Source organism: Copadichromis virginalis, linkage group LG4 (assembly GCF_057382275.1).
Source record: "Copadichromis virginalis isolate Kocher_CV1m ecotype Utaka linkage group LG4, C_Virginalis_male_GT1.1, whole genome shotgun sequence".
Taxonomy (NCBI): domain Eukaryota; kingdom Metazoa; phylum Chordata; class Actinopteri; order Cichliformes; family Cichlidae; genus Copadichromis; species Copadichromis virginalis.
In genome coordinates, this window is record NC_140621.1 from 21,601,861 (window position 1) to 21,613,744 (window position 11,884).

Consider the following 11,884-nt stretch of genomic DNA (forward strand, 5'->3'; position numbering starts at 1 on the left):
TGTCACGACCTCACATGCTCTTTCTCAATTCACCTGTTGCACTTCTGACCTTTTACCAGACCAGAGGCTCACTGAGACTATATGTATGTCTTCTACTAAATAAATGTTTTAACCAAGAACCTCTACTTAAAAGCTTAATATAAAATGATCTGATATATAAGTGTTTTGTAAGCATGTATTGCAATTCCTTCTATGGCTCCAAGTCACTTGCACAATAGATTGTCCGAACATCGCGCCGAACAAAGCTTCCGACCCCCAATTAATTGACCGAGCTCCAACTCTTTAATAAGCACAGATATGCATTGTGTATGAAATAGTCATAACTGCACCTGAAATACAAGGTCAACATAATAACTGTATGCATAACATCTTAAGGCCTTCTTAAAGCTATCTGTTACATTGTTAAAGCCTCGTCTTAGCCTGCTGCTCAAAATAACTTCCACTTCTGCAAAACTCTCCAAGCCTGTTTCCTGTCCTGTTACTTTTAGCCTTTCTGAAAGACACACACTGTTCAACCCCTGAATGCAATATAAACTCCAGATTATATTATTAATGCAATGGTAATGATGACAATTATTTAACAATAGCAGTAAAATAATTTCCCTGCTCCACATCACATATTAATAAAAGTAGCAGTCTTCAGACACAACCTGCTTTCGACGTATAAATAAAGATCTTTGTTTACACACTGGCATGCTGTTACATTAATTGTAAGGGGCAAGTTTGTACTTGTCCAGTAATTATTGTACCAGTATAGTACCAGTAAACATTGTAGTCATTCTTTCTTAGCTCAGTGTCTGCAAAACTTTAAACATTTTTTGTTTTTTATAGATAATTAATTACAGTTCTAACATTATTTCAGTCACATATTCATAAATGCAGCAGTCTTCAGACGCACCCTGCCTTTAATGTATTTAAAGTCATGCCCTAACTGGAGTTTTTACTCTTTTAATGCAAACCTTTCACCACTAAGACTTTAGTCAATGCTGCTAACCACACGATGGTCCTTGAATTAGCTTTGAAAATTCACATGAATGAACTGTTGCTCACCGAGTAGAGCCGTATTGTGAGAGGGTCACCATGGCTATTAGCCAGGCCAGCTTCTGGGAGAAGGGTTCTGGCCCCTGTTTTTTTGTTTACAGTGTGATGATGTGAGGGGAGCCGCGGTGGAGCAATGGACTCCAGGATGAGATGGGGATAGGAGGGTTCTCCTCTTCTGCCTGGGACGAGGCTGGTCTGGACCCTGCTCTGAAGGAGGAATTTCGGTCCTGCTTGTGAACACCTAACAAACATTTATCCTTTGTTGTGGGACAGTTACATTGTGGGACAGGGTGGGAGTTTAGCGAGCATAGAACATTGTGTTTTATATGTTTTTTTGAAATTGGGATTATTTATTTCTGGGGATTTTAGTACCATGACAACATTTTATTGCTTGTTTTTAGAATTGTTTTTCATTCTTCCTCCCTGGTTTGGAAATAAGCTGTTTCTGATGAGACTTACATCATCTATGTGCCCTGGGTTTCTGACTCGCGCACTCTCCCCTTGTATCTAAAGAACCAGCCTGTATAGTAAGACATTCGCACCAGCGTGTCTACATATTCACGAACAAAAACATCACAGTGCTGTTGGTTTGACTGTTGCCACTCGCCAAAATAATTTGTGTCAACAGCTGATTGTCAATGAAGGAAAAAATAAGTAGCTATAGTTAAATGTAAGTCAAAAGAAGCTAAATTGAAAACACTTAAAAACAGTTGTGTGCCTAATTACTCTGGCTTTGTTATCTGTCATGTTTTAGTGATGCATATATTTAATATCAACTGCTTATAGCTGTAAGTTCAGTTTTATACAGACAGTCAGACAATTTAGTTGTGGTCAAAATACAATATTTAAGTGTGTATGATTTATTCATTGCATTTTTTTTTCTTCAAGGGCTTTAACTACCAGATGCATGCTTAATCATCAAGGTAAGTAAATCCCAAATGTACTGTTTGGGAAAACCTGCAGTCTGTTGAGACTGAAGAAGTCACTTGGATGAGTGACAAAACATTTGTCTCACTGAAAACACTACGCGCAGATGAACACAATCAGCCTTTTGGGCTATAGTTACCAATTTGTACATTGTTCCTTCTTTATCTATGCTGAGTTTTCAGTTCTCTGAGTCATATCAAAGTGTTTTAGTACTTGGTTTTAATGACTTATGAAAAGGAAAAAAGATACAATCTCTGACATCTTCAGTATTCTGATTATTTTTTCATAAACTATAAACTACATTCACTCCTACAGGAGAAAGCTAAGTGCCCCAAAGAGAGAGTGGCCCTTTCTGCTGCCACACATCGGTCTCTGGACAGGAAAAAGAAGTAAGACAAGAAATAGAAACACATGTTTTGCATTAATGCTGTTGAGATCCAGTGATCAGTGGTGTATTTGGACTTCTTTAGGGTTGGTGAATCTCCAGCACAGACTAAAAAGATGCAGCAGAAGCCAAAATGCCCCACTACCAACAGGTGTGAAACACGGCTGTGGGATGTTATTACTTTTTGGTTCATTTTGTGTTTCCCTTTATGCAATTTCCAGATTATATTCTCCAGAGGTTATTTACATACAGTGGGGCAAAAAAGTATTTAGTCAGCCACCGATTGTGCAAGTTCCCCCACCTAAAATGATGACAGAGGTCAGTAATTTGCACCAGAGGTACACTTCAACTGTGAGAGACAGAATGTGAAAAAAAAATCCATGAATTCACATGGTAGGATTTGTAAAGAATTTATTCGTAAATCAGGGTGGAAAATAAGTATTTGGTCAATAACAAAAATACAACTCAATACTTTGTAACATAACCTTTGTTGGCAATAACAGAGGTCAAACGTTTACTATAGGTCTTTACCAGGTTTGCACACACAGTAGCTGGTATTTTGGCCCATTCCTCCATGCAGATCTTCTCGAGAGCAGTGATGTTTTGGGGCTGTCGCCGAGCAACACGGACTTTCAACTCCCGCCACAGATTTTCTATGGGGTTGAGGTCTGGAGACTGGCTAGGCCACTCCAGGACTTTCAAATGCTTCTTACGGAGCCACTCCTTTGTTGCCCGGGCGGTGTGTTTTGGATCATTGTCATGTTGGAAGACCCAGCCTCGTCTCATCTTCAAAGTTCTCACTGATGGAAGGAGGTTTTGGCTCAAAATCTCACGATACATGGCCCCATTCATTCTGTCCTTAACGCGGATCAGTCGTCCTGTCCCCTTGGCAGAAAAACAGCCCCATAGCATGATGTTTCCACCCCCATGCTTCACAGTAGGTATGGTGTTCTTGGGATGCAACTCAGTATTCTTCTTCCTCCAAACACGACGAGTTGAGTTTATACCAAAAAGTTCTACTTTGGTTTCATCTGACCACATGACATTCTCCCAATCCTCTGCTGTATCATCCATGTGCTCTCTGGCAAACTTCAGACGGGCCTGGACATGCACTGGCTTCAGCAGCGGAACACGTCTGGCACTGCGGGATTTGATTCCCTGCCGTTGTAGTGTGTTACTGATGTTGACCTTTGTTACTTTGGTCCCAGCTCTCTGCAGGTCATTCACCAGGTCCCCCCGTGTGGTTCTGGGATCTTTGCTCACCGTTCTCATGATCATTTTGACCCCACGGGATGAGATCTTGCGTGGAGCCCCAGATCGAGGGAGATTATCAGTGGTCTTGTATGTCTTCCATTTTCTGATGATTGCTCCCACTGTTGATTTTTTCACACCAAGCTGCTTGCCTATTGTAGATTCACTCTTCCCAGTCTGGTGCAGGTCTACAATACTTTTCCTGGTGTCCTTCGAAAGCTCTTTGGTCTTGGCCATGGCGGAGTTTGGAGTCTGACTGTTTGAGGCTGTGGACAGGTGTCTTTTATACAGATGATGAGTTCAAACAGGTGCCATTCATACAGGTAACGAGTGGGGGACAGAAAAGCTTCTTACAGAAGACGTTACAGGTCTGTGAGAGCCAGAGATTTTCCTTGTTTGAGGTGACCAAATACTTATTTTCCACCCTGATTTACGAATAAATCCTTTACAAATCCTACCATGTGAATTCATGGATTTTTTCTTCACATTCTGTCTCTCACAGTTGAAGTGTACCTCTGGTGCAAATTACTGACCTCTGTCATCATTTTAAGTGGGGGAACTTGCACAATCGGTGGCTGACTAAATACTTTTTTGCCCCACTGTACATTCAGCATTCCTTTCCTAGAGTCTTGAAACCAAGCCAAGGACAAACGGTTTGTGCCCCCAGGACAGTTTAACTGTCAGGAGCAAGTCTGTACTGGTCCAGATTGTAAAACAACTTTATAACACGACCATTTCCTGAAGTCATTTTCTAGATAATCCTTCTAAGCTCATTGCCCACCAAGGTTTAAACTGTTTTTTCTATAATTAATTATAATTCTAACATCATTTGTCACATATTCACATAAAATGTCACATAAAAGTAGCAATTTTCAGGCACAACCTTGTTTCAACGTATAGACAAAGATCTGTGTTTACACTCTGGCATGCTGTTACATTAATGTAGCTTCACACAACCACAGATGCACAGCAGGCATTCAGTGTGGACTTTGTTTCAGAAATGACTGAAGAATAAGAAATTGATGGGACCAAGAAACAATATAAGACATTTATATAAAAAGTATTTCTGTAATATTGTGTGAATTGATGCGTTCACTGCAGCACCACGCTGATTTCATATTTGTGCACTTGTAGCATTCAGTGTTGAGTTTTTTCTCCCACACTGCCATGTGTGTCTTTTAAACGATGTTTGATTTCATTTAAAATGTCAGATTGTTTTTTCTTTTTAGTTTTAGGTCAACTTACGGCATAAGTCTATATACGAGCTTCTTTTCTGTTGTTTGCTTCACCGATGGTTCATGACCCGGTAAACATGTTTAACATGGTATTAAACAAGGGTCCTACTTAGATATTTAATTCTGGCCTATGATAAGGTAATAAAGCCACATATGAACAGTGGTCATGTTTATTTTTCAAAAATCTCTAAACATCATTTACTGTATTTACACATCCTTTTTTCTTTTTTTTTTAAGGAACGACACTAAAATTTGAATTGACTCTGAATAGCAGCACAAATCCAGAGTGAAGAAGGAGGCCAAACAGATTTTTCAGGCATATTTAAAGTAATAAGACTAATTATAATCATTTTTATGTAGCAGGATACAAACATTCTTGAGCAAATCAATCTGTATTATATTCAATAGACTTGCACACATTGCAACATTAAACAGAATAAGTCTCATCAGCCATTACACAATAATCTGAGGTAATATGAAGCTTTATGATCTGTTATCTCAGTAATAGCAATCTGTATCAGGATGCAGTAAACCACATTGATCCACTCACCCCGGATTTTTAGCGTTAATTCACAAAATGTTTATGTGTCACAATAATTTGCATTTCAGTTTGAATAGAGGTAAACTGACATGTATGATAAATACGTAGTGAATACAAAGTTGGGAAAGGCAAGCTTTTGGCTGTTTACAAATCACTCCATAATTTCCTCCATATACAGATAATACACATACAGTACTGAGTGATATAATCCTACATTACACTGACTACATTATGTCCACACTGTCACACCAAAAGAAAACGTAAGCCACAGATCTCGCACACATTTGAACAAAATTACTCCAAACTCCTTTGAAAAAACTTCATCATCGTTCATTTTTCCAAGATTTTCACTGTAGTAAAAACAGCCATGTGCCATGATATACAAGACAGAGAAAGCACCTTAGCTGTGCTGGAACTTTAATATCTTTCATATGAGTTTGGTAAAGGCACCAGCCAACCATTCACATACATGCATTTACACCTAACATCCCTCAAGAAGAAGGCTTTGAGCTGAGTTATCCTTTCCACTTTCACAAAGATAGTCCTTGATGCACTGTCAGGAATCATCCTGCTGTCCTCTGCATCACGTTTGATATAAAACAGCTGGACCACAATGACTGAAATAGCCGAGCACACACAGTTGGATGTGCAAACACAGTTCTCTTTAAACCTGACGATGAACTGTATTTCTCCATAGCAGCCATTCTTGAGTTTTATGACACAGTCTCTTGTCTCTTCATGGTTTACAGAGTAAACAGTATTTCTGTTGATGAAGCTGTCAAAGGCTTCCACTGATCTGAATGAAACAGGTCGATTTAAGAGCTCTTCTATTGCTAGTTTTATGGATCGTGTGATATCCAGATGCCGTGAATTTCCAAGCAGATTGTAACAATCAGTGGTTTCATTTACTGGTGAAATGCTGGCTAACGGAGAATTTCCGTTAGAAACAAGGGAGCGAAGGTGACTCGGCAGGCGCTGCCAACGGAGAAACTTGTCTTGAATTTTTTGAGGATTGTAGTTTATGTTGCTAAGCAGTGCCCTTAAATTTGCACTGTTCCTCTCAAAACTGAATGCTGATGTTGCCCAGAGAGGCCCCCAGTTACGCACACAGTCAGCTAAGTGGATCAACTGATGGCAGTTGAATGAAACGTTTTCTTCACCATAGAGTTCTTCCATGTTTCTAACAAAGAGTACCAAGTTCTCATGGGCCAGCTGAAGGTCATTTTGGGAGACTGATTCTTGTAGCAGAATGTGAATGCTGATCGACAAACAAAAAAAATGTTGGAGAAATGAAGGCTGAAGGATGCCTGGTAGGACACTAACAGCATAAAATAAAAGGAAAGCTCGCCACTCAGATGCTTTCCAAGTGTCCCGACCCTTCAGTGACTGTAGAGATCTGCTCATTTCTGATGGAGGCTTTAACATTCGGAGATAAGAGTCCATCTGTGAAATCTGTTGACCTACATACCAGTCTTTCTTGGAGTTCTCTGAGTTCAGCCACAATCCAATAAGTTGCTTAGTCACACCAACTAAAACTGAGTGCATATATTCTGGTACAAATCCAAACACAATGTCAAACAAAGGAAGTCTGGAAAGTAAGGACATTCCTTTTACACCATACTCTGAGGTGTTTTCAACAAACATATTCTTTGATCTTGATTCTTGTTTAGTTTCATCATATCGGTATGACCTCACAGATCCAGAGCCCTTTGGTACCACTGTGCCAGGGTGTAAACACCAGTCACAACCATATTCTCCATTGAATTGTTTGCAATTCCGGAGAAGTGGCCTCGCCACAGCGTCAGAGGAGCAAACCAAGCAGAAGACTTTTGATGAATGAAGAGTGCCTCTGCTGTCTCTCCACTGAAATGGATTTTGGGCTAAATCACAACATTCATCCACAAATGGTTTCAGAAATGTGTTCATATGAGGTTTTCCTTGGCCAAACCAAAATCCAGCAACTATCATATTTTCCTGTCTTTGTGTGTAAGGAAGTTCATTAATAACAAACTGAAGGGGCCAAATTGAGTATCTGGTGGTGCTAAAAATTGGTACTTCATCAAAATTCCATGTCAGTGTGAGATCATCTGCAGCTAGTTTACCCTCTCTGAGGAGATTCTGGTACATCATCCCATCCATCACATCTTTGATGTTATCATGCTCATCTTTAACTGTTTTAGGTAACAACTCAGTGCTGTGGTTCTCAAGGATACCTTTCAGAAGGTCTTTCAGGGATGAGTACAGAAAGAAGTTTCCATTTTGAATGCTGCTTGCTTTATTGAACACAGAGGCACAGTGAGAACAACAAGAATCAGGATTGTTTCCCATGAAGTTTTTACACTCTTGACAGTAAAACATTGTAAATGTGGTTGGACTTTGTCCTTGTGTCACTGTTGCCCAGGAGCGAATTGGTTCGTTACTCTGAAAAGACAAACAAACATGTGTTTTATATACACAAATAATATCGGCATAACAAAATGACTTGAGGAGAAACATCAATATTCCTTCTTACTGTGTCACTGCCTCTGTCAACTGCTGAAGCAGACTCCAACTGAAATGGAAAAATGTTGTGGTCCTGCATCTAAAACAAGGCCAAAACATCAGCCAGGCCTACCTATACTCTTAATATTTCATATTCACTTGATGAAGGTGCATTTCAGATATGTATATTAAACAAATTTAAAGCAGTTTGCATTTGTTAGCTTCATTATTTATTGCTCCTCTTAATGCAGCATTATGGAGACAAAATGTTTGTCTGCAGATAAAATCATTGTAAATCACTGGATCTTCAACCAGTTTAAAAATATTTTTTCTGACTTCATTTCTTACCGTGTCTCTGCCATCTGTTGTGTCAGACGCTGAAGCAGATTCCAAATGTTGAGGAAAAATGTTTGGCTCCTACGTGAAAACAAATACCAAATAATTATCCAGACAAGGCACAGGCCTTCATGTTGTTTACTCACAGTTTGTGAAAAACAGTTGAGCTGTGTTGGAGAATTCTGCAGAGGACTTAGGTAAACAGCTAACCTGGTTCACTTTGCTCATATTGACACCTGTTTTACTCTAAAGATATGAGTCCTTGAATCCATCAAAATGTATTTTTATTAGTGCTGTCAGCATTAATCTCTTTAAAATGACGTTAACGCCATAATGTCATTTTAACTTAATGGCGTAAGCGGTTAGCTTGTTATTGTTTAGCGGCGTCCAGCTCCACGCATGGGGAGATCCACGGTAACCAGCTAACGTAGATTTGCTGCGTTAATGCGGCTATGGTGTCAGGACGTCAAGTCTGACATCCTGTCAAGTTCAGGGTTCATTTTAAGATTATAATCATGACCTATAGGGCCCTGCACGGTGTAGCTCCAACTTACATCAGTGATCTTCTTCTGCCTTATCGCCCCAGCAGGTCCCTAAGGTCTTGTGACCAGGGACCAGGGCTTGCTGGTTTTCCAGCATACAAGGTTAAAAACAAACAGTGACAGAGCGCTTGTATCAATGGCTCCCAGACTCTGGAACTCGCTCCCTTTGAGTTCGAGATCTGTGGACTCAGTCATTTCATTTAAAAAGCAGTTAAAAATGTATCTGTTTAAACTTGCTTTTGGTTGCTTTTGTTTGTTTGAGGTTGTATGTCCATTTCTGCTTGTGTGAAGCACTTTGTGATTTTATCTTGAAAGGTACTATTTAAATAAAATTTTACTTACTTACTTTACTTAAGGAGATTAACGCTGACAACATTAATTTTTCTATAATAACATGATGACATTAATAACAAAAATGATCAAAGATTAATCACTCAATAATGAACCATGTTCAGACACAATGAGATCATACCATTTCTGGATTGTTCTCTTGCTCTGCGCTTGTTTCCATCATGTCAGCAGAATCATCATTTGTTCTATTCAAGTCCTGCAGTGGTGAGGGATAAATTTAAGATGTATTTCGTATAATAAAAGAAGTGTGATCAGTTTTGTTATATTGATACCTGCCAGTGTGAAATGCATTACATGCACAGTAAATGCTACATTAAATACATTATCTTGTACTCGAGTATTGTGAGGTTATTTTTCTGAATGTCACAGCGCTCACACACAACCTCCACTCTGATGCATTGCATACACTATTAATCTACTGATCTTAACCGCCATTTGTTTTATTAAAAAAAACAGTATATTTAAACTTTTATGGCTTTATGTTCCAGGATTTTTTTGTAACATTTAATAAAACATTACCTGTAAGTATTCTCTGAGCCTCCTTTTAAACTTTACTCTTGGTCCAATTTTTGGAATCAAAGTATTGATTCTGCCTGACTCGAGACTTAGGAAAGCTTCTTTGTCAATACCTTCCTCTGCAACAAAACGAAGTATTCAAATTGAAATTAGACAAAAAAAAAATATCAATATGAAATTACAGTACAGCAGTAATTTATGAAGGACCAAAACCAAACTATAATAAAATACCTTCAAATCTGTGAATCAGCTCACTGAGATGCCATTCAGTTAATTTTTCCTGGACAAAATGACATATCTCCATCTACAGAATCAAAACAAACACATCACACATTAATGAAACAATAGACCTGCTGATATAGAATAAAAAATAGATGCCTTACCTGTAAGTAATCTTTCAGTCTCTTTCTAAACTTTACTCTTGGTCCAATTTTAGGAAACAGTAAATTAATTCGGATTGAATCTCCAAGGTTTAGAAACGTCTCCTTGTCAATGCCTTCATCTGAAATAATGCCAACAACAAAATAAAATATTCAAAAGTCAGATGAAGCTAACACTGCAAAACATTAATATTCATCAACTTTGAATATGAAAGACTTTTGTTTTCTATTACAAGTCATAAATCACAGGAATATCCAGACTGACTTCTAAATCAGTAAATTACGATGCTGTTCTAGTGCCATTACAGATACAACAATTCCCATTAAATAATAATAATAAACTCATACCTTTAAATCTCTGCATGAACTCACTGAATCCCCATTCAGTTAGTTTGTCCTGGACAAATCCAGATGTCTCCATGGAATTTGCTGTGGGGACAATCAGCAATAACTGATTTATTCATATTTAAAGTATTATTCACTAAATAAGATCATTTACTTTCCTGTGGGGTTCTGAAGTGTCAGAGGTTTAAGTTTCTATGTATCTCAATAACCTTTTTCATGTGACAAGAGGAGGTAAATGTTTTTGTCTCTTAGCTGGATTGAACTGTTGCAACTTTTGCGACTTCATGTCACTCTGTAGAGTTCATCTAAATATCTAAAGTTTCCAGTTTAGTGAAATGTGTTTACACTGATACAAAGGTTTAAGTTTTATTTTTCATTTGATTTCATTTGATTTGGAATAATATGATTTTTACAGAGCCAAAGTTTTTTAAGGGGCAAAAAATGTGAAATTAGCAGGAAACTGTTGTAGCAAACATATTGACATTTTCACAAAAACATATTCTAAAAGATCTCATTAGATCTTATTAATTTCAGCGTTGATAGTTTACATACACATAATGTGCTACAGGCACTGTTTAAAAAATGTTTTAGTCTCCAGATGTCATTTATATAAAATGTATTTGTGATATCTTGTTTAATCTCTCCACTCACCTTTGCTGTCATCAACACGTTGACAAAAGCATGCATTTTTGTCATTGGCACTAAAACTATAGAGACTAAAGACCTGATACTTTACCATCAGCATACTTTTTTCTTCATACAAGGAAGCAAAAGCAACTGAACTACTCTAACCTTCATTTCTTACTTAATAGTCAACAGGAATAAAAACAAACAATAGGAAGGACACTGTCAAGACTGACAGGCAGGCAGGAGTAGTGTTGGCCGTATGACACTGATGCTCCCACACAAGCTTCAAACTCAAAGTTACATTTTCCTTGAACCACTATTTCAAAGGTTGCTTCATTGTGGAAAATCACATGTCCCATGTACATGATCACACCCCACCCTAGTTACTGAAACATGCCCTACCATCCCAACACATCCTGCTCCACCAAGGACACCTTCATCTACCTGCTACATTACATAAGTTTACAGAATCAACTGACCAATCAATCCATCGTTACAAAATTGTATTTATATCATTCACACAATGAATGATATAAATACTTTGATACAATCAGCAAATGGAAATTGAGATTTCATGTGCTGTCTCCTATTTCATTACTAGATGTCACTGAACAAAGCTTTGAATGAATGAACCAATTTTCAACAGGACTGATCAAGTGGTTCAATAGAGGTTCATGGTTTTATTTGCACATCAGGAGTTGGACCCAAACGCAGCATTTGGAAGATGGAGTGGTAAACTAAAAAGTGACCTTATTAACTTGAACTACGTGCAAAATAATTCAGATAAAAACAAAACAAACAAAAAACAAACAAACAAGGAGATCTGAATCTTCGAGGAAAACAGACTACACAAGACTAAGGAGCTTGGAAAGAAAAGCGTCTGGACTTCGCTTGAAGACGTTTCACCTCTCATCCGAGAAGCTTCT

The 11,884-nt window shown here is 38.2% G+C and overlaps 1 protein-coding gene across 1 annotated transcript; it reads right to left on the reverse strand.

Annotated features, from left to right (window-relative positions):
• Positions 1-4,995: 4,995 nt before the first annotated feature.
• Positions 4,996-10,477, reverse strand: LOC146711367 (uncharacterized). The gene is made up of 8 exons (XM_085454202.1): positions 10,335-10,477; positions 9,990-10,108; positions 9,838-9,910; positions 9,610-9,725; positions 9,212-9,286; positions 8,210-8,278; positions 7,893-7,961; positions 4,996-7,801 (listed from the first exon to the last, which is right to left on the reverse strand). Exons 1-8 carry the CDS (start codon positions 10,405-10,407, stop codon positions 5,798-5,800), a joined length of 2,598 nt encoding a protein of 865 aa, XP_085310328.1. The 5' UTR covers positions 10,408-10,477; the 3' UTR covers positions 4,996-5,797.
• Positions 10,478-11,884: the final 1,407 nt, after the last annotated feature.

Excerpts from the sequence above, each read along its gene's own strand:
- LOC146711367 (XM_085454202.1), bottom strand. The coding sequence starts at position 10,407 with ATGGAGACATCTGGATTTGTCCAGGACAAACTAACTGAATGGGGATTC. Across the intron at positions 9,911-9,989 it reads GACTGAAAGATTACTTACAG|ATGGAGATATGTCATTTTGT; the intron begins GTAAGGCATCTA and ends TTGATTCTGTAG. Across the intron at positions 9,726-9,837 it reads GCTGATTCACAGATTTGAAG|AGGAAGGTATTGACAAAGAA; the intron begins GTATTTTATTAT and ends GTTTTGTTGCAG.